Here is a 25588-nt window from a genome sequence, read left to right on the forward strand (position 1 = left end):
TTCATTCAGCCGTCTTTATTCCTAACCCAACTTCCTGTGTCCCCTGATGGCAGCATAATCATCTCATTATAGAAGACCAGGAAGTTAACAGTTTTTAAAAAATCTAATAACTGAAATCACAGGGATCTTGAAATGGAAACAAGGTAGAGTCATCTGGTAGAAGTGTCATCTGTAGAGAACAGTTTATTCCTCACCAATTCAGGTACATTCTAAGACAACTCCTTTGACCATTATGATTACTAGGGGTCTTTAGCAAGCACTTAAGAGGTCCCAAGTCCAAACTGAACCCCGGCGCCTTACTTAGGCCCTTGTTGATGCCCCCACTAGAAGATTTAAATGGATTGGATCAGTATTTAAACAAAGACCTTGGAGTAGGGGCTAATGATCCGTTTGGAATGGGGCCAGCAGGCTCAGCTCCACCACCGTCTTGGTGACTAGTTCACAGCTTCATGTCTTATGAGAATATCATCATACCAAACAATATCATCACAGCTAGCACAGAACAAGCCCTAAAGGTTCTCTTTTGGTTGTTTGAAATAACTTTCCCACAGTGTTTTGGGAACCAATATCTGTTAGCTGGGATCACATAATATGATATAATGTGCTGTATAATACAATTTCATCCACAGGTTGGTGGCACCTTCATTGGGGTGGACGGGCTTGTGGTAATGGCTGGAGCGGAGTCAGTGGAATGGTATGTAAACACATGGTTTGATGCCATTCCATTTGCTCCATTCCAGCCATTATTATGAGCCGTCCTCCCCTCAGCCTCCACTGATTTCATCATCATACCATTGTAGTCCAGTTGACTATTCCCATCACAGTTAAAGGAGAATTTTACTATTTCTAAATTAGATCTCTGTTTCTGGTGTAAATGGCATGTTCTAGAAGGGTCCAGACCGTGTTGTGTGAGATTTGTCTTGTTTTTCATACGTTTCTCCCAGCCATGATACACTTCCTCATTGCTTGTTGTGCAGTATCAGGGCACATAAAAGACATGAACAAAAGCTCCAAAAACACCCAAATATGTCCTTTTAGAAATGGACTGTCACTATAGTGATGTAGGTCTTAAGATGTTGTACATGTTAAATTGTGTCATTCCGAAATGTATCCACAACATTCTAATCCATTTTGGTCAACTTGCACTGTTTCCCCCCTGCAGCTGTGCAGGTTGAGCGCGCCCCTTTAGTACACGGACACAGCCCGCGCAGCACAGCTGCTAGAAGAAACGCCTCCAGACGCACAAAATGGAAGATAACGTTAGATAACAATTTAGTGTGTACAACATCTAAAGACCTACATCACTATAGTGACAGTCCGTTTCTAAAACAACATATTTGAGTGGGTTTTGTTCATGTCTTTTGCGTTGCCCGATTACTGCACAACGAGCAAGGAAGTGTATCACGGCTGGGGTAAGTTTCTCAAAAACAAGCCAAATCACAAAAAAATTGTCTGAACCCTTCTAGGACATTTCATTTACATCACAAATAGAGATCTACTTCAGAAATATGAAAATGTGCCTTTTAACTAGTCCAGGACATCATACAGGACCTCGTCTATCAGCACGTCGTTGTCGCCCACAGGTATGTCCTGACACAGCTGCTCCCTGAAGGCCAGAGCGATGGTGTACGGCTTCCCCTTGGGGTGCTTCATACAGCGGTCCAGGTATGTGTCGTAGAAGCCCTTCCCTCGGCCCAGCCGGTTCCCCTTCCTGTCAAATCCCAGGCCTGGCATCAAGATCAGGTCAAGACCTCCTGCATGGGAGGAAGACATGGAAATACATGAATGAGGAGGAGGCTTACTACAATACCTTATCAACTATTTATTTATCTTTCAGAGAGCTGATGCCAATGACCAGATGCCACCTCCCTTATGTGAGCACAATGTATACTTGTTATCTGGGTCAGAGGGTTTACAGCAGTGGTGATATAGGTCTATAGTTAGCCATCTCTATGCATGTTTAAAACAGGATGTCTGATCTTCAACCTGAATGACAATACATCTTGTTAAACAGTTGCCTTACCCCTGTATGGTGGTCAAAGTACAACACTATGAAAGGATTGGTTGGTTCAAGAACATGAAAGGAGTTTCTCAAAGCTATAAAACAACGCTGTTCATCCTTTTTAAAACAGATATACACTCCACCCTACAAAATAAATGTGGCTAAAAATGCTATTGCTGCAGTGAACTGCAGCCCTGCTTCAATAAATGCCAGAACTAAAACATGCATTGCCAGTTGTAGTCTCCAGCATGATCAATTCTTTATAAGTCCATCAGACCCAACAAGCTACAGATTCTCTGAGAGTCAAAAGATGGATGGTGTTCGCTGCAAGACTTCACAAGCCCTTGGATGAATATTTCACAACATCCTGGTGTAACCATAGCATCAAGTGCTCGCTGACAAGCCAAAGAAATAACAGATGAGATGATTCACAGAATGTTTCTTAGAACATCTGATATCAGTATGTATCAATCGTCTCAGGGTAGGAGTGCTGATCTAGAATCAGTTTTGCCTTTAAGATTAAAATGATCAAGATTACATGGAAAGGGTGGACCTGATCCTAGAACAGCACTTTTTGAATGAGGCACCAGGCTTCTGGTGATGATGTGAACCTCTCACTCCATTCTCCTCGGTGTAGCCTGAGACTCTAATATCAAAAGCTCTTCCTGTTGTCACGCAACCATGACATTCATGAATCATTTATGCAGATTAAGCAGGGACATTATGCATACCCGTTCCTCACAACAGCAGCAGGTTGGGGATGCCATACTGCTTCGGTCTCTTCTCCGGCCCTCCAGACTGCATGGTAACATCCATCTATTATTGCTGCATGTAGCCTACTGTTGTTCACATGACTCATCTGGCATCACATCATCTACTTTAAATGGCAGTAAGGATATAATGCTAACAATCGAACCCTGATAGTTATTGACACGCACGCTCACAAACACAATGTGTAAATAACACAGAGCCCAATCAAAGGTCTCTGTTTTTATCTACTCGTCTTTCGATTCCTAGCCAATAACAAAGATCTCAGATGAATGTTAAATCATTCACTTTCTGAAGGACATCTACTCCTGCTGTGCCAAAATGCCATTGCCCTCTCTCTCTCTCTCTCTCTCTGCTGTGTTCTCTCTCTCTCTCTCTCTCTCAGCTGTGTTCCCTCTCTTAGCTGCGTTCTCTCGCTCTCTCTGCCGCGTTCTCTCGCTCTCTCTCTCTGCCGCGTTCTCTCGCTCTCTCTCTCTGCCGTGTTCTCTCTCGCTCTCTGCCGTGTTCTCTCTCTCTCTCTGCCGTGTTCTCTCTCTCTCTCTCTGCCGTGTTCTCTCTCTCTCTCTGCCGTGTTCTCTCTCTCTCTCTGCCGTGTTCTCTCTCTCTCTGCCGTGTTCTCTCTCAGCTGTGTTCTCTCTCTCTGCCGCGTTCTCTCGCTCTCAGCTGTGTTCTCTCTCTCTGCCGCGTTCTCTCGCTCTCTCTCTCTGCCGTGTTCTCTCGCTCTCTCTCTCTGCCGTGTTCTCTCGCTCTCTCTCTCTGCCGTGTTCTCTCTCTCTCTCTGCCGTGTTCTCTCTCTCTCTCTGCCGTGTTCTCTCTCTCTCTCTGCCGTGTTCTCTCTCTCTCTCTGCCGTGTTCTCTCTCTCTCTCCACATGTAAGTAAGTATCTGAACAAGAGGAAAATGCTTTGAAGACAAGTTTCAGATGCTCAGCAGGATGGCAATCCTGGCAGGTAGCAATTTGTGTTGTGTTGTCCACACACACACACACACACACACACCACACCTCCAGACCTTTGCTTTCTATGCACCCCAGGACAAAGAGACATTCGTTATGAGGATGGATCTGCTGTTATGAAAAGAGGGGGAAATAATATGGTCTAAACCCTTCTGTCAGCTACTGGGAATATTCAAGGTACTTGGAATAAGGTGCTCTTCTTGTTGCTTTGTGAAAACCATGACGATAATCAAAGCAAATCTGGTGGCACGGCAAGACAGATTTTTTTTTTCATCTCTTCTCATGTATTTAAATTTGCTTTGCATTATGGTCTATCTGTAGTTTCCTTGACAACAGCCATGATAGGTTCATGAGAGGTATTCAAGGCTGCAGGACTGAGTCAGAGTCGAGAGAAATTCATCAAACCAGCTGTTCACGGTCAGAGGGAGCCCTAAACTGAAGACGTGATTGGTTGGTATAGAGACTATAGAAAGGCTACACCCCATGGAACTTTTTTCACATTTTCTTGTGTTTTTAAGTGGGATTGAAATAGATTTAACAGGTTTTTTTTTAAGTCAAGTTGAATAGAAAATATTTTTGTTTTTTACAAATGAATAAAAATGAAACAACTAAAATAATCATTGCAAAAGTATTCACCCTCTTTGTTTAGGCAAACCTAAATTAGTTACTTGGCTTCACAAATCAAATAAGGACTCCCTCTGTGTGAAATAACAGGGGTTGACATGATTTTTAATGACTACCCTTTCCTCTGTCCCCCATACATACAACATATGGAAGATCCCTCAGTCAAGTATTACATTTCTAGCACAGATTCAACTACAAAGACCAGGGAGCTTTATCGAAAGCCTCATAAAGGAGGGCAGTGATTGGTAGATGGGTAACAATAACAAATTAGACATTGAATATATCTTTAAGCTTGGTCAAGGTAATAATGATGCTGTGGATGATGTATTAAACCACCCAGACACATCAATGATGCAGTCATCCTTCTGAACTGAGCTGCAGGACAGGAAGGAAACTGCTTAAGGATGTCACCATGACGCCATTGGTGATTTTAAAACAGCTAGAGTTCAATGGCTGTGATGGGAGAAAACTGAGGATGGATCAACAACATTGTAGTGACTCCACAATAATGACCTAAATGACAGAGTGAAAAGAAGAATACAAATATACAGAATACATGCATATGTATGCAACAAGGCACTAAAGTAATACTGCAAAAAAAACAAGGAAAATAAATGCAAAGCCTTATAACAAATCCAACACAACACATCACTGAGTAACTGCCTCCTTATTTTCAAGCATGGTGGTAGCTGCATCATGGTATGGGTATGCTTGACATCGGCAAAGACTGGGGAGTTTTTCAGGATGAAAAGAAACGGGATGGAGCTATGCGCAGGTAAAATCCTAGAGGAAAACCTGCTTCAGTCTGCTTTACACCAGACACTGGGAGAGGAATTCACCTTTCAACAGGACAATAACCTACAACACAAAGCCAAATCTACTGGAGTTGCTTACCAAGAACACAGTGAATGTTCCTGTGGCCAAGTTACAGTTTTGACTTAAACTCTGCATGAAAATATATGGCAAGACGTGAAACATTTCTGTCTAGCCATGATCTCCAACACCTTGACAGATCTTGAAGAATTTTCAAAAGAATAATGGTCTAATATTGCACAATACAGGTGTGCAAAGCTCTTAGAGACTTACCCAAGAACACTGACTGCTGAAATCTCTGCCAAATGTGTTTCTGACATGTATTGACACAGAGGGGTGAATACTTATCTAATCAAGGTATATTAGGGTTTTATTTTCATTCATCTTTTTTTTTTTATTGACTTTTTTCTTCCACTTTGACATGAGTATTTTGTGAAGATCGTTGACAAAAAAGAAAAATTAAATCAATTTTTATCCCACTTTGGAACGCAACAAAATGTGAAAAAAGTTAAAGGGAGTGTAGACTTTCTATAGTCACCAACGCCAAAAGAAGTGAACCTGGTTACAAGTGAACCTGGTTACAAGTGAACCTGGTTACAAGTGAACCTGGTTACTTGAGCTGGCGAGTAGAGTGCATGAGGTGAGTTAGGGCGATATTTAGAATTGACACAGGTTATTGCCAGACAGGAGTGAATTCATACATATGCTATTAGCGCGCATACATATGCATATGCGGTCTCGCTCTGAAACCTTGAAGTAGTTGTTTCCCTTGCTCTGCTTTTGTGGAGCGATGGGTAACGATGGGGTGGCTGTTGTCGATGTGTGCAGAGAGTCCCTGGTTCGAGCCCAGGTAGGGGCGAGGAGAGGGACGGAAGCTATACTGTTACACAATGAAGGAGCGTGGTTATGACCAGTTTGGTTCCAGAAGTCATGATGACATTTGCACAGCTCAAATAGACTCAGAGACAACAAACACATTTCCTCCCCAGGCGTCGGTATTTCATATCCTATCTAATGATTAAAACTGTGACGGTCTGGATTAAAATAGTTGAGGTTGACAGTGCAAAAAATAAGTATTCACCATCCAAGAGATTACAATGCTAATAACCATTATCAATATGATCTTTCTTATTATACAGCAGCAGCAGAGTTGATTACAATTATGCAATTATGAATTATGCAACTTCACCAATGATTCACAGTGCTTATTTGGTGCTCAGGGTAGATGTTACCAGATCTAGGATCAGTTTATCCTCCCCCTACCCAATGATTAACCTTTAGGGGGTAAATGACCTTGGATCAGTGTTGGGGCAATTCCATCCATCCCCTTCCATAGTATTTCGATTAAGTGTCACATGACAGGTGTGTGGGCAGACGTAAGATTGTTATTGCAGGAGACGACCATTTTGATCAGTCTTGATGATGGTGCTATACCACCATCTTGTGGAGGAAACCAAAACAGGAACTTTGATCTGACACTAACATGGTGACATGGTTGGAGACTGTGAATGCATCCCAAATGGCACCCTTTCCCCTAAATAGTGCACTACTTCTGAACAGGACCCATAGGGGAACAAAGATTAACTGTGTATAAGGGAAGAAAGACGAACATTGCAAGGCCGTGCCAGGATTTAGGTAATTCAAACAAATAGGTAATAAGTGTGTTATGATACACACAGATGGTAATATACAACAGGCAAACTAAAGTACAATGTGTCAACACACACTGTGAGGATCGTACGGTCGGTCGGTCGGTCGGTCGGTCGTCCGTCTGTCTCTGTAAATGTTTTCAACCTTATCAGGTCCACACTGTCCTGACCACTGTCCTGACAAGTCACTGGAATGTCCTGACAAGGTAGGAAAACAGTCAGGACTTTTTTCATGTCCTGAATTTGTTAACATTTTATTTTACGCTTAAGGGTTAGGTTTAGGAGTTAGGTTTAGGTTAGGCATTTGGGTTTGAGTTAGGTTAAAGGTTATGGGTTAGGGAAAAGAGGATTTTGATTGGGAATACATTTTTACTCCCCAAAAAGTAAAAAATGAATCACGAAAACTAAGCTCTGTGCATGTGTGTGGCCCTATGTGCGTACTGAAAGAAGGTACCATCACGCTTACCTGACTCGGTAGGATATAAAGGATATTTGGTTGTTGTGTAAAACCAATATAGAGATCACAGAAAAATAGAATAGGTTCTCACACAAAGTGGACGGACTCCAATATCTTCTTCTTTGTGATTTTTTCAGTGTTTTTTTCTTTATTTTTTCTTGCAGCAGCAGGGCAAAAAGCTTGTGTGTGTGTGTGTAGACTAACACTAACCTGTCTCCAAGGCCTCCTCTCTGGTGTTGTCGTCGGCGGCAGGCTGTCTGATGTTCCAAGAAGTCAGAGGCAGTGACATCATATCCTCCATGCTGGTGAGCTTCACCATGTCCATGTGGTTACTGGTGCCCTGGGTCAAGTACTTGGGCATAAAGCAGGTCTTACCGTGCTTAAACAAGCCCTGAATTATCTCCTCTGTTCTCACCTCGTCGTGCATGCTGAGGAACACAGCGATGCGCTCACAGCTAGCATACTTGGGGTGCTTGAAGAGCTGGTTGAGAGGAGAGTATAAACGGGTTAGTGTAGGCATAGTTTTTCTATTTCCCTGTCATTTACGGAGCAAATTACATCAAATAATGCATGTAAATTAACCATTCAAAATGTCCTGTTAGGTTTTATGAAAGTAATTAGGTATGAGGTGTTAGACTGGTAATTATATGATTACAGCATTAAGGTACTGCCAGTTTAACACTCTAGGAGGTAACCAACTGGAGACATCTGACAAACAAATTGTTTGAGTTATTTGATTATTTTAAAAAGCAATATCGTCTATCTGTTAGTAAAAGACAAGTTACATATAATTGAAAGCATTCATGGCTAGGTGTCTTCTGCTTGCAGGTATTGACAATACTAAACACAAAAGTAGCTATAGAGAACAATAGTAATGGCATGTTTTTGGAGGCACCAACTCTACCCTGGTTCACACTAAATCAGGCTTTGGCTCCACAGGCTGTCTAGCCACACACCGGGTTACCAGGTGCTGATGGGGGGGATCCACCATAAGGGGGCACCATTGGTCGTTTTAGGACATTTTTAACCACAGGCACCAGGGAACCGTTGTACAAAGCCTGTGGGGAAATTAATGGCATTTTTGGGATAAACGCCAAAAATTAGGTATGTGGTATACACAGGCTTAGGAGATCTTAAATGTTTGTTCTTTGAGATCATCTCCATCAGCTAACATTACTTTGTGATTTTCAAAACAATTATCTGAAAAAGCACATAAAAGGCTTCATAATTCATAAAGGTCATGTTAACTGACTGATATTATCTCATAGAGCAAAACATACCAGATATCCTAATGCAACATTCAAATTAACTGGGAACTCGGAAATCTTAGACTTCTGAGTGAGAAAAAAAAACTAACTCTGACTGGATTGTTTTTTGAAAGGTCAACTGGGAATTCCAAGTCCAAAACTCTGGCATCTTTCTGAGCTCCGAATTTCCGAAATGAAGATCACTGACGTCGTGATTTGCCCTCTTTTTCCCAAGTTCCCATTTGTCTTGAAAGCACCATAAACCTGTGTTAATCTCAGATCTTATTTTCGACATTTATCCCAGAACCCCATTTTTTCACGCATTCAATTTCCCATTGAAATGGCTGAACGAAACAGATTTCCGGTTTTTAGGACTACAAACTGGTGAACTCTATTGGCCACGCGACGATGACGACAGGACACATGCATACACAAAATGAGCTTGTAGCGTTGTAAAAAAATAAAAATGCACTAGCACATTGTAAATGTGATACCCAGTTTTTTGTTACATGATTGTTTATATCTCACTGCAGTTACCTTTTGCGAAATGACTCGAGACTGGCGAAGTTTCTCTTGATCGTCCAACGCAGCTACTCGTTTCTTTATTTCTCTCCTCATAGCTTGTTTGGCTGCACGCAAGGCGGCCATGCTGGCTAATGTAAAACTCGTGTCCAAAGATAAAAATGTTGCAATGTGTGTGAGTTCAGGGAAGACAGCAAGTTAGGCTGGCCTTGAAATGAGCAAATTCTACATTTGGATTGGACTCAGCTAGCCACGTAATTGATTTGCCAATCAATCATTAAACAGACTGCAATAACATAATTATCATCTATATGGCTATCACACTACCCCACTGGCATTATTTGACAGCCCAGTGACGTGTGTCGGATTGTCTGTGACGTCACCACCAATTTTACAGTCGGAGTTGAAGTGAAAAAAGTAACAAATAGACAGTGTCTGGTTGGGGGTAGGGAAGAGGAGAGAAAAGACCGACCCAACAACACCGCGTAGAGTTAGCAAACCTACAATCGTGGTTGTTAGATATCGTTCGTTTTTCTTACCTAGCTAGTCTTTTCCGAAGTCCAAGAAAGTTATCGTGGGCTAGCTACTTAAGAGTAGAAACGTAACGTTAAACAGAAGGTAAGGCAACGTCAGTTTAAACAAGCTAGCTACTGATAGGTCTGGGTAGCCAGTAGATATCGCACTAACTTTTAATGATGCTTTGGATCTTTATTTAACTACAGCATCTAATGTTCTGGTACAGCTAAGTTATCTAACTAACGTTAGTGTGACTATATATACGATATACTATCCTGCCAGTGCTACTACGTTAGCTAGCTAGTTAACGTCGTTAGCTACTGTAACTGTATCATACAGTGTATGACCTAGGTCCTTGAAAACTAGGTTAGTGTCCACTTATCCAAGGACGGCTAGCCTGCACAAAACTTTAACACTTGATGTTAGCTAACGTTAGCTAGCTACCTTAAAAAAAACAATGTTACATGCCCTGTTTTTAAATTAGGATTTTAACTATAATAAGTCAGTGGAGACGAGATGTATAGGCAGTTAACTACATAATTATGTTGACGTCGGCAACTTCTTAGACGTACAGTAGATAACGTTTGCTTAACGTTACACTGATAAATGGCAGCTAATTAAGAGGTCGCTAACATTACATTTACGTTATGGCTGGTTACAATACTTTGTCAGTGACAATTTGTTATTATACTTGTTTTCTGTCACTATTGTATGGGGGGGGGTGTATACTTCACATACCCTGTCCAACCAGCTGTGTTTTTAAAAGGCTGTAAATGATTGACGTTTAATTTGTGCAAGACGATAAAATATATGGGCGTGGTTTACTAAACAAACAGCCAATGACCATGGATTATGTGTAGTCAGTTGAGTACGTTACGTTGTGGGATCATTCTGCGTATGATATCGGATGTACTATGCTGGTGTAGAGACGGAGAAAGAGAGGAGTAGGAGAGAGGGAAATTGGTACGTTTCTTGAGGTTGGTCCAATACAAAGTTACATGATTGTGATGGACACCCATTTCAGGTTTATTCTCAACCAACGTTATTTGTCTCTGCCTAAGTTGCCTGTTACAATGATGCACTTATCTGAACAATACTGGGCACTGTTGAGACAGGCAGTAAAACGATAATACAGGCTAGGCTGGGGATTTACAACAACCTTTTTCACACAGTTCCATGTGATTTGAACCGCAATTTACTACACTCACTGCAAGTTACTGTAAGAGCTCCTCACTAGGTTCATTGTTGCAAGTTTTCATTGTCTGATTATATGTTTGGATAATGTTGTGTAGTTGATGGCAGCATTTATTTTCCCAGTTTGATATTGTAGCTAATGTGCTTGGTTAGGACAATCAAATAGCTTTTATGATGGTAGAGTACAATGCCCTTCGCTTTGTTGCATCTCAGAACTTATATTGGACTATTTTGAGTCCCGATGGAGGAACCATACTTCCTCTGTTGCTGCTAGGTCCATCTACTACTAGAGACCTAGTGTTGCTGTATCTGTAGCAAGACAGCTGTTCAGTTAAATGATAGCTCACTAGCTAAATAAACAAAGCCAATGTCAAATCGTAATGTAGGCTAACACCTGTGATGTCATGTGGATGTAGGCTAGCCTATGGCAATGGGTTCCTGTGACTTGGATAGTGTTGGCCTATTCAAACAACACTAGTAGGCTATTACCCCAGGCTATAAGAACAGTTATTTAGTTATATTGGTTCCCACAAACCACATTATGCCATTTGAGATAAATGGAATCAGTTGACAATGACAAGTCCCTGACCGATACCCTCAGATGACATCCTTGGTAGTAGAGGAGAGTTCTTTCCACAGCCAAGGTGAAGGTATCGGCCTATCTGTGTGAGAGTCAGCATGTAGCCTATAGTCATGTGTGACTGTGTGTCAGTCTTTGTTGAACTGATTCACTGTGGTTGCACAACTAGGCCAATGACATAACACTGTCCTTAGCCTCTGCTGTGATGTGTGCAACAAGGCTTCAGCTGGAGTTCATAATAGAGGTCTACTGATTATGATTTTTCAACTCCGATACCGATTATTGGAGTACCAAAAACGCTGATACCGATTAATCGGCCGATTTATTTATTTGTAATAATGACAATTACAACAATACTGAATGAACACTTATTTTAACTTAATATAATACATCAAAATCAATTTAGCCTCAAATAAATATTGAAACATGTTCAATTTGGTTTAAATAATGCAAAAACAAAGTGTTGGAGAAGAAAGTAAAAGTGCAATATGTGCCATGTAAGAAAGCTAACGTTTATGTTCTTTGCTCAGAACATATGAAAGCTGGTGGGTCCTTTTAACATGAGTCTTCAATATTCCCAGGTAAGAAGTTTTAGGTTGTAGTTATTATAGGAATTATAGGACTATTTCTCTCTATACCATTTGTATTTCATTTACCTTTGACTATTGGATGTTATTATAGGCACTTTAGTATTGCCAGTGTAACAGTATAGCTTCCATTCCTCTCCTCGCTCCTACCTGGGCTCGAACCAGGAACACAACGACAACAGCTACCCTCGAAGCAGCGTTACCCATGCAGAGCAAGGGGAATAACTACTCCAAGTCTCAGCGGGGTGCGCGCTAATAGCGTTTCAAACGTCACTCGCTCTAACTAGCTAGCCATTTCACATCGGTTTCACCAGCCTAATCTCGGGAGTTGATAGGCTTGAAGCACAGCGAAGAGCTTCTGGCAAAACGCAGGAAAGTGCTGTTTGAATGAATGCTCACGAGCCTGCTGCTGCCTACCACCGCTCAGCCAGACTGCTCTATCAAATCATAAACTTAGTTATAACATAATAAAACACAGAAATACGAGCCTTAGGTCATTAATATGGTCGAATCCGGAAACTATCATCTCGAAAACAAGACGTTTATTCTTTCAGTGAAATACGGAACCGTTCCGTATTTTATCTAACGGGTGGCATCCATAAGTCTAAATATTCCTGTTACATTGCACAACCTTCAATGTTATGTCATAATTACGTAAAATTCTGGCAAATTAGGCGGCCCAAACTGTTGCATATACACTGACTGCGTGCAATGAACGCAAGAGAAGTGACACAATTTCACCTGGGTAATATTGCCTGCTAACCTGGATTTCTTTTAGCTAAATATGCAGGTTTAAAAAAATATATACTTCTGTGTATTGATTTTAAGAAAGGCATTGATGTTTATGGTTAGGTACACATTGGAGCAACGATACGCACCGCATCGATTATATGCAACACAGGACTCGCTAGATAAACTAGTAATATCATCAACCATGTGTAGTTAACTAGTGATTATGATTGATTGATTGTTTTTTATAAGATAAGTTTAATGCTAGCTAGCAACTTACCTTGGCTTCTACTGCATTCGCGTAACTGGCAGGCTCCTCGTGGAGTGCAATGTAATCAGGTGGTTAGAGCGTTGGACTAGATTGAATCCCCGAGCTGACATGGTAAAAATCTGTCGTTCTGCCCCTGAACGAGGCAGTTAACCCACCGTTCCTAGGCCATCATTGAAAATAAGAATGTGTTCTTAACTGACTTGCCTAGTTAAATAAAGGTGTTAAAAAAAACAAATAAACGGCCAAATCGGTGTCCAAAAATTACCGATTTCCGATTGTTATGAAAACTTGAAATCGGCCCTAATTAATCGGCCATTCCGATTAATCGGTCGACCTCTAGTTCATAAGTTTGTTTTCTAGATTTCAGCTAAACTGAATGTGTAGGTCTACACATGTTTTAGCATTTAGATGGGCCTTATGTCTCTTACCTGTTAGCTAAGATGTATAATTAGGGAAGATGTTCAGGCTAGTCTACATATTGGGTTCCTCACCATGTTCGTTAAAGACAAGTTACTGTATTTCGTAACAATGGCATGCCAGACAGTTTCAGCTCCAGGTAGGCCTAATGCTTGTTGTGTTCTCTGAATCATTCACCTCTCACCAGGGGTGAGTCCTATATGGCACCCTATTCTCTATATAGTGCACTACTTTTGACCAGGGCCCGTAGGCTATGTAGGGAAAACTATGGTGCCATTGTTTTGGACTGGAGCATCCCTCATTGGTCTGCTGTAAAGACAGTTCACATCGTTTCTATGTTCAACCTGAGAAAGTAGCTTGCTGTGTGTGAAGTCACCACTTCTTATCGCTTCCACGTAGCCTACTCGAGCTTGATCTGATTTCGGTCTATATGCATTGATGACGTGTGTGTGTGTGTGTGTGTGTGTGTGTGTGAGAGTTTCTCTCTCACGTGTGTGTGTTTGTGTGGGATTGTTATTATTGTAGATTTTAAATGGCAGATTACATAACATAATCTAGACTAGAGGAGGCCATCATGAAATCTTACTGTAATTAATCTGGAGATTGGCATCAAGGGGGCAGGGGTAGAGAAATGGGGCAATGATTGGTGTAAGGAAGGGGAGCGAGGAGGGACTTTAATTACAGTAATATTGAGAAGGACAGAATAGAATGGTGCTGATCTGCGGAACCTGAGATCGAAGCCTGTATTTATCAAGTGTCTCAAAGTAGGAGTGTTGATCTAGGATCAGTTTAGCATTTCAGATCATAATGAATCAAATTATTCTGGACAGGCAGGATCTGATCCTAGATCAGACACTTCATAAATATGGGCCCTGGATAAGTTGTATTAGTCGTGTATATACAGGATACACATGGTATACACCGTCCAACGGAATGCTTACTTAGGACCTCTGCATGTCTCTTCCATCAGTAGGCTATTTCAGATCAAAGGAGAAAAATAACACAGGCACGGCACAAATCCTGAACGTGGCACAGGACCTGAGCAAAAGGAGAGCCTATAGGCGGTCTATGGTTTCAGGCTGTAACAATAGAAAGAGCGTGAATCTCAGCTCACTGTTAGCATGATCTTCATTGAGTTAACCTGCTGTTGTATCGCTCGCTTTCTTTTCACCATGGTAATCTTGGTATTTCAGCCCCTCTGTGAGTGGTTGCTATCCACCCTGATTAAAGACAGTCCCTGAGATTACCACTGGATTATGCTCTCTCTCGCTCTCTCTCTCGGTCTCTCTCTCTGTCAAATCACTCTGTTTATGTAAAAGATAGAATTAGGATGGTGAAGTCAAATGATGTCTTCTCCGTACTACGACACTTTGGCGTCACACGTCCACGCTCTCTTAAACTTGTTATGCTTTCTGTATATTTTCCTATGCATTCTCAGGGTAGTGAAGCAGCCCTCCCTATCCTGTCTCCCATGGAGGAAATGGCAGTGTACTAAACCATACACCAGATGTCCAACCCAGCAGATGCACCATTACATCACTACTACCCAGATCAGTGTTACCATATCCAGGCTTAGTTTAGACTACGTCCCAAATGGCACCCTATTCCCTATATTTGGGCTCCCGAGTGGTGCAGCGGTCTAAGGCACTGCATCTCGGTGCTAGAGGCGTCACTACCGACACTGATTTGATTCCAGGCTGTATCACAACCGGCAGTGATTGGAAGTCCCATAGGGCGGCACACAACTGGTCCAGCGTTGCCCGGGTTTGGTCGGTGTAGGATATCATTGTAAATAAGAATTTGTTTTTAACTGACTTGCCTAGTTAAATACATAAAAATATAGTGCACTACTTTTGAGCAGGGCCTAATATAATGTCATTTGGGATGCATCCTTATGTAGCTTATGCCACATTAGCAGAGTTTTCATTTCTGTGGCTTCTTTGATGTTTTGACATAGTAGCCTAAGTGTTACAAAGAGTGTAGGCTATCAACTTGGCTATGGAGCAGTAGCCTGTATCGAATTAGGCCTAATGCTGTTCCCCGTACAGAAAATGAGGCCGCATAGAATGTATTAGTCCCAATTATGTAGCCCAGTGCAGGGATCATCAACTAGATTCAGCAGCAGGCAGATGGTCAGGGGCCAGAACATAATTACTGTAAACGTGCAAATTGACTGCAAGAAGCCCAAACCAATATCATTTGACTAAAATAGTCATTTCAAACCTTGATTACATTTGTGTATGATTACATATCTCTTTATTATGTGTGGAAATTCTTTGGAAAAGATCTCAAATTAATTTAGAGCTGATTTGCTGGTGTTTTAGTCTTTTATGTCCCTTTTCTTGCTCAGAAAACCTGGTGGGTGGGGGTGCAAATAAATTGAACTGCGGGCTGCCAGTTGGGGAACCCTGGCCTAGTGTATAACAAAAAAGGTGAGCTGTAAATCAACAGTTGTTAGCCTACGCCGAGGCTGTATTTGACCTGTAGTTAGTCTCTATGCTCTCTAGTCTCTGTCTCTAGGCTGTATTTGACCTGTAGTTAGTCTCTATGCTCTCTAGTCTCTCTGTCTCTAGGCTGTATTTGACCTGTAGTTAGTCTCTATGCTCTGTCTCGAGGCTGTATTTGACCTGTAGTTAGTCTCTCTGCTCTCTAGTCTTTATTTTATTATTTATTTTACCGTTATTTTACCAGGTAAGTTGACTGAGAACATGTTCTCATTTGCAGCAACGACCTGGGGAATAGTTACAGGGGAGAGGAGGGGGATGAATGAGCCAATTGTAAACTGGGGATTATTAGGTGACCGTGATGGTTGAGGGCCAGATTGGGAATTTAGCCAGGACACCGGGGTTAACACCCCTACTCTTACGATAAGTGCCATGGGATCTTTAATGACCTCAGAGAGTCAGGACACCCGTTTAACGTCCCATCCGAAAGACGGCACCCTACACAGAGCAGTGTCCCCAATCACTGCCCTGGGGCATTGGGATCTTTGTTTAGACCAGAGGAAAGAGTGCCTCCTACTGGCCCTCCAACACCACTTCCAGCAGCACCTGGTCTCCCATCCAGGGACTGACCAGGACCAACCCTGCTTAGCTTCAGAAGCAAGCCAGCAGTGGTATGGAGGGTGGTATAGGGTAGTCTCTCTGTCTCTAGGCTGTATTTGACCTGTAGTTAGTCTCTCTGCTCTCTAGGCTGTATTTGACCTGTAGTTAGTCTCTATGCTCTCTAGTCTCTGTCTTTAGGCTGTATTTGACCTGTAGTTAGTCTCTATGCTCTCTAGTCTCTCTGTCTCTAGGCTGTATTTGACCTGTAGTTAGTCTCTATGCTCTCTAGTCTCTCTGTCTCTAGGCTGTATTTGACCTGTAGTTAGTCTCTCTGCTCTCTAGTCTCTGTCTCTAGGCTGTATTTGACCTGTAGTTAGTCTCTGCTCTCTAGTCTCTCTGTCTCTAGGCTGTATTTGACCTGTAGTTAGTCTCTATGCTCTCTAGTCTCTGTCTCTAGGCTGTATTTGACCTGTAGTTAGTCTCTATGCTCTCTAGTCTCTGTCTCTAGGCTGTATTTGACCTGTAGTTAGTCTCTCTGTTCTCTAGTCTCTCTGCTCTCTAGGCTGTATTTGACCTGTAGTTAGTCTCTATGCTCTCTAGTCTCTCTGTCTCTAGGCTGTATTTGACCTGTAGTTAGTCTCTCTGCTCTCTAGTCTCTCTGTCTCTAGGCTGTATTTGACCTGTAGTTAGTCTCTATGCTCTCTAGGCTGTATTTGACCTGTAGTTAGTCTCTATGCTCTCTAGTCTCTGTCTCTAGGCTGTATTTGACCTGTAGTTAGTGTCTCTGCTCTCTAGTCTCTCTGTCTCTAGGCTGTATTTGACCTGTAGTTAGTCTCTATGCTCTCTAGTCTCTCTGTCTCTCGGCTGTATTTGACCTGTAGTTAGTGTCTCTGCTCTCTAGTCTCTCTGTCTCTAGGCTGTATTTGACCTGTAGTTAGTCTCTATGCTCTCTAGTCTCTGTCTCTAGGCTGTATTTGACCTGTAGTTAGTGTCTCTGCTCTCTAGTCTCTCTGTCTCTAGGCTGTATTTGACCTGTAGTTAGTCTCTATGCTCTCTAGTCTCTCTGTCTCTCGGCTGTATTTGACCTGTAGTTAGTGTCTCTGCTCTCTAGTCTCTCTGTCTCTAGGCTGTATTTGACCTGTAGTTAGTCTCTCTGCTCTCTAGGCTGTATTTGACCTGTAGTTAGTCTCTATGCTCTCTAGTCTCTCTGTCTCTAGGCTGTATTTGACCTGTAGTTAGTCTCTCTGCTCTCTAGTCTCTCTGTCTCTAGGCTGTATTTGACCTGTAGTTAGTCTCTCTGCTCTCTAGTCTCTCTGTCTCTAGGCTGTATTTGACCTGTAGTTAGTCTCTCTGCTCTCTGTCTCTAGGCTGTATTTGACCTGTAGTTAGTCTCTATGCTCTCTAGTCTCTCTGTCTCTAGGCTGTATTTGACCTGTAGTTAGTCTCTATGCTCTCTAGTCTCTCTGTCTCTAGGCTGTATTTGACCTGTAGTTAGTCTCTATGCTCTCTAGTCTCTCTGTCTCTAGGCTGTATTTGACCTGTAGTTAGTCTCTCTGTTCTCTAGTCTCTCTGTCTCTAGGCTGTATTTGACCTGTAGTTAGTCTCTATGCTCTCTAGTCTCTCTGTCTCTAGGCTGTATTTGACCTGTAGTTAGTCTCTCTGTTCTCTAGTCTCTCTGTCTCTAGGCTGTATTTGACCTGTAGTTAGTCTCTATGCTCTCTAGTCTCTCTGTCTCTAGGCTGTATTTGACCTGTAGTTAGTCTCTCTGCTCTCTGTCTCTAGGCTGTATTTGACCTGTAGTTAGTCTCTATGCTCTCTAGTCTCTCTGTCTCTAGGCTGTATTTGACCTGTAGTTAGTCTCTATGCTCTCTAGTCTCTCTGTCTCTAGGCTGTATTTGACCTGTAGTTAGTCTCTATGCTCTCTAGTCTCTCTGTCTCTAGGCTGTATTTGACCTGTAGTTAGTCTCTCTGTTCTCTAGTCTCTCTGTCTCTAGGCTGTATTTGACCTGTAGTTAGTCTCTATGCTCTCTAGTCTCTCTGTCTCTAGGCTGTATTTGACCTGTAGTTAGTCTCTCTGTTCTCTAGTCTCTCTGTCTCTAGGCTGTATTTGACCTGTAGTTAGTCTCTCTGTTCTCTAGTCTCTCTGTCTCTAGGCTGTATTTGACCTGTAGTTAGTCTCTCTGCTCTCTAGTCTCTCTGTCTCTAGGCTGTATTTGACCTGTAGTTAGTCTCTGCTCTCTAGTCTCTCTGTCTCTAGGCTGTATTTGACCTGTAGTTAGTCTCTCTGCTCTCTAGTCTCTGTCTCTAGGCTGTATTTGACCTGTAGTTAGTCTCTATGCTCTCTAGTCTCTCTGTCTCTTGGCTGTATTTGACCTGTAGTTAGTCTCTATGCTCTCTAGTCTCTCTGTCTCTAGGCTGTATTTGACCTGTAGTTAGTCTCTCTGTTCTCTAGTCTCTCTGTCTCTAGGCTGTATTTGACCTGTAGTTAGTCTCTATGCTCTCTAGTCTCTGTCTCTAGGCTGTATTTGACCTGTAGTTAGTCTCTATGCTCTCTAGTCTCTCTGTCTCTAGGCTGTATTTGACCTGTAGTTAGTCTCTGCTCTCTAGTCTCTGTCTCTAGGCTGTATTTGACCTGTAGTTAGTCTCTATGCTCTCTAGTCTCTCTGTCTCTAGGCTGTATTTGACCTGTAGTTAGTGTCTCTGCTCTCTAGTCTTAGTCTCTAGGTCACCCATATCCAGTTGTACTGGTGACATAAGCAGCCTCATTCCCTACCCCTCTTCTTACCCTCAGTCTGTGTCAGCCTGTCACTAGTTATACAGGAGAGAGTGTGAGGCTTAGGTTTCTCGTCTGATTTTTAATACAGCACATTTTAACTCTGCGCTTAGGCTATATGTTGTTTTGACTTACAAGGGCAGGCTGGCCCAGAGAAACAGAAGTGAGAGTTACACCATACACACTCAGCAGTCGGTCGGTCAGAGATTGGGCGTGACCAAAGACACAGATTAGTAGTAGCTACTTTTATCTTCCACTTTCAGCAATTAACCTACATACAGTGGGGAGAACAAGTATTTGATACACTGCCGATTTTGCAGGTTTTACTACTTACAAAGCATGTAGAGGTCTGTAATTTTTATCATAGGTACACTTCAACTGTGAGAGACGGAATCTAAAACAAAAATCCAGAAAATCACATTGTATGATTTTTAAGTAATTAATTTGCATTTTATTGCATGACATAAGTATTTGATCACCTACCAACCAGTAAGAATTCCGGCTCTCACAGACCTGTTAGTTTTTCTTTAAGAAGCCCTCCTGTTCTCCACTCATTACCTGTATTAACTGCACCTGTTTGAACTCGTTACCTGTATAAAAGACACCTGTCCACACACTCAATCAAACAGACTCCAACCTCTCCACAATGGCCAAGACCAGAGAGCTGTGTAAGGACATCAGGGATAAAATTGTAGACCTGCACAAGGCTGGGATGGGCTACAGGACAATAGGCAAGCAGCTTGGTGAGAAGGCAACAACTGTTGGCGCAATTATTAGAAAATGGAAGAAGTTCAAGATGACGGTCAATCACCCTCGGTCTGGGGCTCCATGCAAGATCTCACCTCGTGGGGCATCAATGATCATGAGGAAGGTGAGGGATTAGCCCAGAACTACACGGCAGGACCTGGTCAATGACCTGAAGAGAGCTGGGACCACAGTCTCAAAGTAAACCATTAGTAACACACTACGCCGTCATGGATTAAAATCCTGCAGTGCACGCAAGGTCCCCCTGCTCAAGCCAGCGCATGTCCAGGCCCGTCTGAAAATTGCCAATGACCATCTGGATGATCCAGAGGAGGAATGGGAGAAGGTCATGTGGTCTGATGAGACAAAAATAGAGCTTTTTGGTCTAAACTCCACTCGCCGTGTTTGGAGGAAGAAGAAGGATGAGTACAACCCCAAGAACACCATCCCAACCGTGAAGCCTGGACGTGGAAACATCATTCTTTGGGGATGCTTTTCTGCAAAGGGGACAGGACGACTGCACCGTATTGAGGGGAGGATGGATGGGGCCATGTATCGCGAGATCTTGGCCAACAACCTCCTTCCCTCAGTAAAAGCATTGAAGATGGGTCGTGGCTGGGTCTTCCAGCATGACAACAACCCGAAACACACAGCCAGGGCAACTAAGGAGTGGCTCCGTAAGAAGCATCTCAAGGTCCTGGAGTGGCCTAGCCAGTCTCCAGACCTGAACCCAATAGAAAATCTTTGGAGGGAGCTGAAAGTCCGTATTGCCCAGCGACAGCCCCGAAACCTGAAGGATCTGGAGAAGATCTGTATGGAGGAGTGGGCCAAAATCCCTGCTGCAGTGTGTGCAAACCTGGTCAAGAACTACAGGAAACGTATGATCTCTGTAATTGCAAACAAAGGCTTCTGTACCAAATATTAAGTTCTGCTTTTCGGATGTATCAAATACTTATGTCATGCAATAAAATGCAAATTAATTACTTAAAAATCATACAATGTGATTTTCTGGATTTTTGTTTAAGATTCCGCCTCTCACAGTTGAAGTGTACCTATGATAAAAATTACAGACCTCTACATGCTTTGTAAGTAGGAAAACCTGCAAAATCGGCAGTGTATCAAATACTTGTTCTCCCCACTGTAGCTCTCATATGTGTTAATATCAGATAGCCTAAGTACCAGGGATTATACATTTTCAGTGCTTAGGTCATTGTGTTGCCATAGAATGCTCAGGCATCGTGATGCAACAAACAACTTCTAGAACTTGTGAGTCCAAGTCTAGGGAATTGTGACCAACTTGTTTTGGTTTACACCACTTTCAACAGCCGGCTGTCTTCTAATCTCTAGCCAATCTTCCTTCCTTCCGGTCCTGTGTGTCTCAGTTGGTAAGAGTATGGCACTAGCAACACCACAGGTGTGTGTTCAATTACCACAAGGATCACAAACTTATTCTAAAAGTCACCTTGGATAAAAGTGTGTGCTAAGTGGTATAGCCTTTTGCAATAGCACACTGGGCATCTCTGCTCTCTTTTCAAGAAACTAGCCTTTGGCTTTCACCAATACCTAAGCATGTTTTAGACCTAGGCAGCAGCCAATACTGAAATGGCGTGATAGCCTTATTGACCTTTGAACTCTCCCCTCTTGACCTCCACAGGAGGGACATGGCCCAGGAGACCAACCAGAACCAAGGGCCGCTGCTCTGCACTACTGGCTGCGGTTTCTACAGCAACCCGCGAAACAATGGCATGTGTTCGATGTGCTACAAGGACTTCCTCCAGAGACAAAACAACAATGGACGAGTCAGTCCACCAGGTGAGTAGGAAAGAAATTCCACAGAGCTTTTTAGTATCTTATTGATGATCATTTAGTTAATCAATCAAAAAATACCTGTTAGACCAAAATATTGACACTGACCCTTTTGACTGAGTGAGCACAATTGCTGGTGTTTGGGACTTACTATTTCACAATGAAGTCAGTTTACAAAAAACGACTGAAGTTTGTTTGAAAGACTAATGATAGCGACAGTAACACCAGACAGTGACTAACTTTAGATAGTGTCTCGTTTGAGTGAGTGACATTTGCCACAGATTATCCATTATATTGAGCAGATAGATACCCAATTAAAAGAAATGTCTTAAAAATGGAAGGCAGTCGGGAGGAGGCAAGATCAAGTTGGCCCATTCTAGCCAATGAGAGGGCAGATGCCTGTATGAACAACAGGCACAACTCCAATATAATGTATTTTTTTCTCTAAGTTTCTGGGATGTCAGTACACTCGTAACAACCTAAGCATTATAAAATCTATATTCAATCAAATAAGCCATTACATTTTATGTTAATCAAATTCTACAAGGGGCGAAAGAAACGCACACCTATTTAGGAGAGGTGCTGGCTAGCGGAGTAGAACACTTGAAACATTTTAAAGGAGAGCCCACACTCTAGGAGGATCCAATAATTTAATAACCTAATATCCAACGTTTCGACAGACAAGCTGTCTTCATCAGGGTGAGATTCTATCAAATTCTACACTCATTGACCTACATACAAAAACTCCTTGCTTGGTGAGTGAAAATTAAAATAAAAACCACCTGCTGGAGAAGACAGATTTTGGGCCCAGTTGTCCCTCTCGCTTTGCCTCTTCCTCTCTGTTTTGGGACTGCTCTGATTGAAACGTGTGTTGTCATTGCAGTGTCGTCCTCGGCGGCGGTTAGCAGCCTGGGGGAGTCCCTCCTAGCCCAGTGCTCAGAGAGCAGTACTGTAGATGTGCCGTCAGCCACGACCCACACAGACACCAGGATGAACAGGTACAGTAGGTATAGAGCTGCTCTTCTCTGAAACACGCTATAAGCATGATCACACCACCATGTCTACAGTGTAGCTGCCAAGCCAGCCATGCAACATACAGTATAGGATACACAGGCCATGTGGAAATGAATGTAATAACGTACCCTATGTGAAACGTAGGTACACTAGATATACATAGCCCTTTCTATAAAGACATAATTATTACTGTACGTACGCAATGCCAAAAAAAGCACATCATGGCAATCCTGCATACTTGCACACCAGTTTATAATTGTGGGGCTGCACATGTCTGAGTATTTTTGCTACACAACTAAGTAGAATCATTTTGTGTCGCTATTTGTAGTTCTTGCATTGCTTACTACGTACGGTCAAGGCTAGTATTACGGTGGATTCCCAGGGTTTAATATTATTTTAAACCTGGATCATTTATTTCCTGTTACAAAATTCAAAGATGTTGTGTCATTTTAAATTAGTGTGTCAATCATTAAGTGGTTTCTCTGCGGAAGGGAAGGTTATTTTTGCACCATGGTCTTCCTGTACCCCATTGAAGTACAGTACAAGGAAGTCTATCCTCTATAGTTCTGTCTGAATAGTGTGATGTTATCTCCCTGGACACTTCTGTCTCTTCTATGAGACAGATTCCACTTGCCATGTCCGTTTCCCCCCCAGTGTGTACGTTAAAGACACGAGACCTTCTGTGGTTATCTAATGAGCTCTGTCTTTGTCTATCTGTACCATACCTAGCCCTGCCGAAATCTACAGGGACACTGTTTTCTCAAACTCACAGAAAATGATTTGAAATAAAAAAAAATCACTGTATAGAATTGAGTTCTGCTCATTTCTCTGCGGTCGTTTCGGTTTTATCAATTTAATACACTTTTTATTGCTTCAACATTGAAAGCTTGTAGCTCTATCTATAACCACAGAGAGACCCTATTATGAAGCCACAGTGGACAGCTGCCACTAACTAAGTCTTTCTGGATAAGAGTGTCTGCTAAATGACTCAAATGTGAATGCCAATCATTCTGACTGTCTGACAGTGAGGTGGGCTTTAGTGGTGAAATGCTTTGTAATATGATTGGCATAGTTGATGACAATGAGCCGCATGTCATTGGATGTTACAGTCAGTTTTCTTCCTTCAGTGCATTTTCAGAAAAATCCTGAATAGGATTAAATTGAAGTCTTCAAGTGTATCATTTTCATAATACTGTATATAGCTAGTCTAGTCTTCTAATCTAGACTACCAACTGATGGATCATGCTTTAGGCTAATTGAACACTTACATTTCCCCCCCCCCCAGGGTTGTATCTAGCCAGTCACTTTTAACGACGGCACCAGCTACTCATTCAGAAGAGGAGAGTACAGCCACGTCTGAAGAAGACCAGAAAACAGAAGAGATACAGGGTGTGTATTACCAGTGCATTTCACACAAACCTTTTCTCATAGGGATGAGTCAATCCTCATTTGAGATCTGCGCGTGTAACTCACATTTCTGTGCTAGATGTCATTGAATTGAATGCACAATTTACATAAAAGACTTGAGTTATGCAGGCGACTCAAGTTAGGATTCAGACAATAGTGCTGTTGCTTTGCTACCCTCTCATGTTCCTGTGAATAGCCTGAGGTCACACACACACACACACACACACACACACCAAATGCGGGCTCACTACCATGGGAACCCTTCACCTCATACCCTCTTGCAGTCAATCTCAGTCCGTGGGGTGGTTTTACACACACACACACATTGTTGTCCCATCTCTATTTGCTTAGAGATCGGTAGTAGAGAAAGCCCAAAGTTCAGCCTAGGGATTTCAGGAAGGATTTCAGACACAATCCTCTCCTGCTGGATTAGTTACACTGGTTCTCTAGTGTTTCTGTCTACCGTCTTCTAGAACAGTTATACTGGTTCTCTACTGTTTCTGTCTACCCTCTTCTAGAACAGTTACTGGTTCTCTAGTGTTTCTGTCTACCCTCTTCTAGAACAGTTACACTGGTTCTCTAGTGTTTCTCTCTACCGTCTTCTAGAACAGTTATACTGGTTCTCTAGTGTTTCTGTCTACCGTCTTCTAGAACAGTTACTGGTTCTCTAGTGTTTCTGTCTACCGTCTTCTAGAACAGTTACTGGTTCTCTAGTGTTTCTGTCTACCGTCTTCTAGAACAGTTACACTGGTTCTCTAGTGTTTCTGTCTACCGTCTTCTAGAACAGTTACACTGGCTCTGTAGTGTTTCTGTCTACCCTCTTCTAGAACAGTTCAAATCTAATTTTATTTGTCACATACACATGGTTCGCAGATGTTAATGCGAGTGTAGCGAAATGCTTGTGCTTCTAGTTCCGACAATGCAGTAATAACCAACGAGTAATCTAACAATTTCACAACAACTACCTTATACACACAAGTGTAAAGGAATGAATATGTACATAAAAAAAATATATGAATGAGTGATGGCCGAACGGCATAGGCAAGATGCAGTAGATGGTTTAGAGTACAGTATATACATATGAGATGAGTAATGTAGGGTATGTAAACATTTTATAAAGTGGCATTATTTAAAGTGGCAAGTGATACATTTATTACATACATTACCATTTCAGTTTGTCCGTGATGTGTACGCCAAGGAACTTAACTTTCTACCCTCACCACTACTGTCCCGTCGATGTGGATAGGGGGGTGCTCCCTCTGCTGTTTCCTGAAGTCCACGATCATCTCCTTTGTTTTGTTAACGTTGAGTGTGAGGTTATTTTCCTGACACCACACTTCGAGGGCCCTCACCTCCTCCCTGTAGGCCGTCTCGTCGTTGTTGGTAATCATGCCTACCACTGTAGTGTCATCTGCAAACTTGATGATTTGAGTTGGAGTCGTGCATGGCCACGCAGTCGTGGGTGAACAG

The 25588-nt window shown here is 42.3% G+C and overlaps 2 protein-coding genes across 7 annotated transcripts in view; one reads left to right on the top strand and one right to left on the bottom strand.

Moving 5' to 3' along the window:
* Positions 1 to 9431, bottom strand: mthfs (5,10-methenyltetrahydrofolate synthetase (5-formyltetrahydrofolate cyclo-ligase)). Its single transcript, XM_071380998.1, has 3 exons — positions 9052 to 9431; positions 7478 to 7748; positions 1 to 1754 (listed from the first exon to the last, which is right to left on the bottom strand). The coding sequence occupies exons 1-3, from the start codon at positions 9160 to 9162 to the stop codon at positions 1528 to 1530; spliced, it is 609 nt and encodes a 202-aa protein (XP_071237099.1). The 5' UTR covers positions 9163 to 9431; the 3' UTR covers positions 1 to 1527.
* zfand6 (zinc finger, AN1-type domain 6) overlaps positions 9377 to 25588 on the top strand; it is a 21017-nt gene continuing 4805 nt past the window's right edge. The window contains exons 1-4 of one of the 6 annotated variants that reach the window (XM_071380993.1): positions 9377 to 9654; positions 21546 to 21703; positions 22581 to 22704; positions 23997 to 24100. In XM_071380993.1, the coding sequence (XP_071237094.1) occupies positions 21553 to 21703; positions 22581 to 22704; positions 23997 to 24100 (379 nt within the window). In that variant the 5' untranslated portion in view covers positions 9377 to 9654; positions 21546 to 21552. Of the gene's footprint in view, positions 9655 to 10388; positions 10530 to 21545; positions 21704 to 22580; positions 22705 to 23996; positions 24101 to 25588 lie in introns of those variants that run through there. The other 5 variants (XM_071380995.1, XM_071380992.1, XM_071380996.1 and 2 more) reach the window with 5 other exon arrangements.

Source organism: Salvelinus alpinus, chromosome 33, assembly GCF_045679555.1.
Source record: "Salvelinus alpinus chromosome 33, SLU_Salpinus.1, whole genome shotgun sequence".
Lineage (NCBI taxonomy): Eukaryota > Metazoa > Chordata > Actinopteri > Salmoniformes > Salmonidae > Salvelinus > Salvelinus alpinus.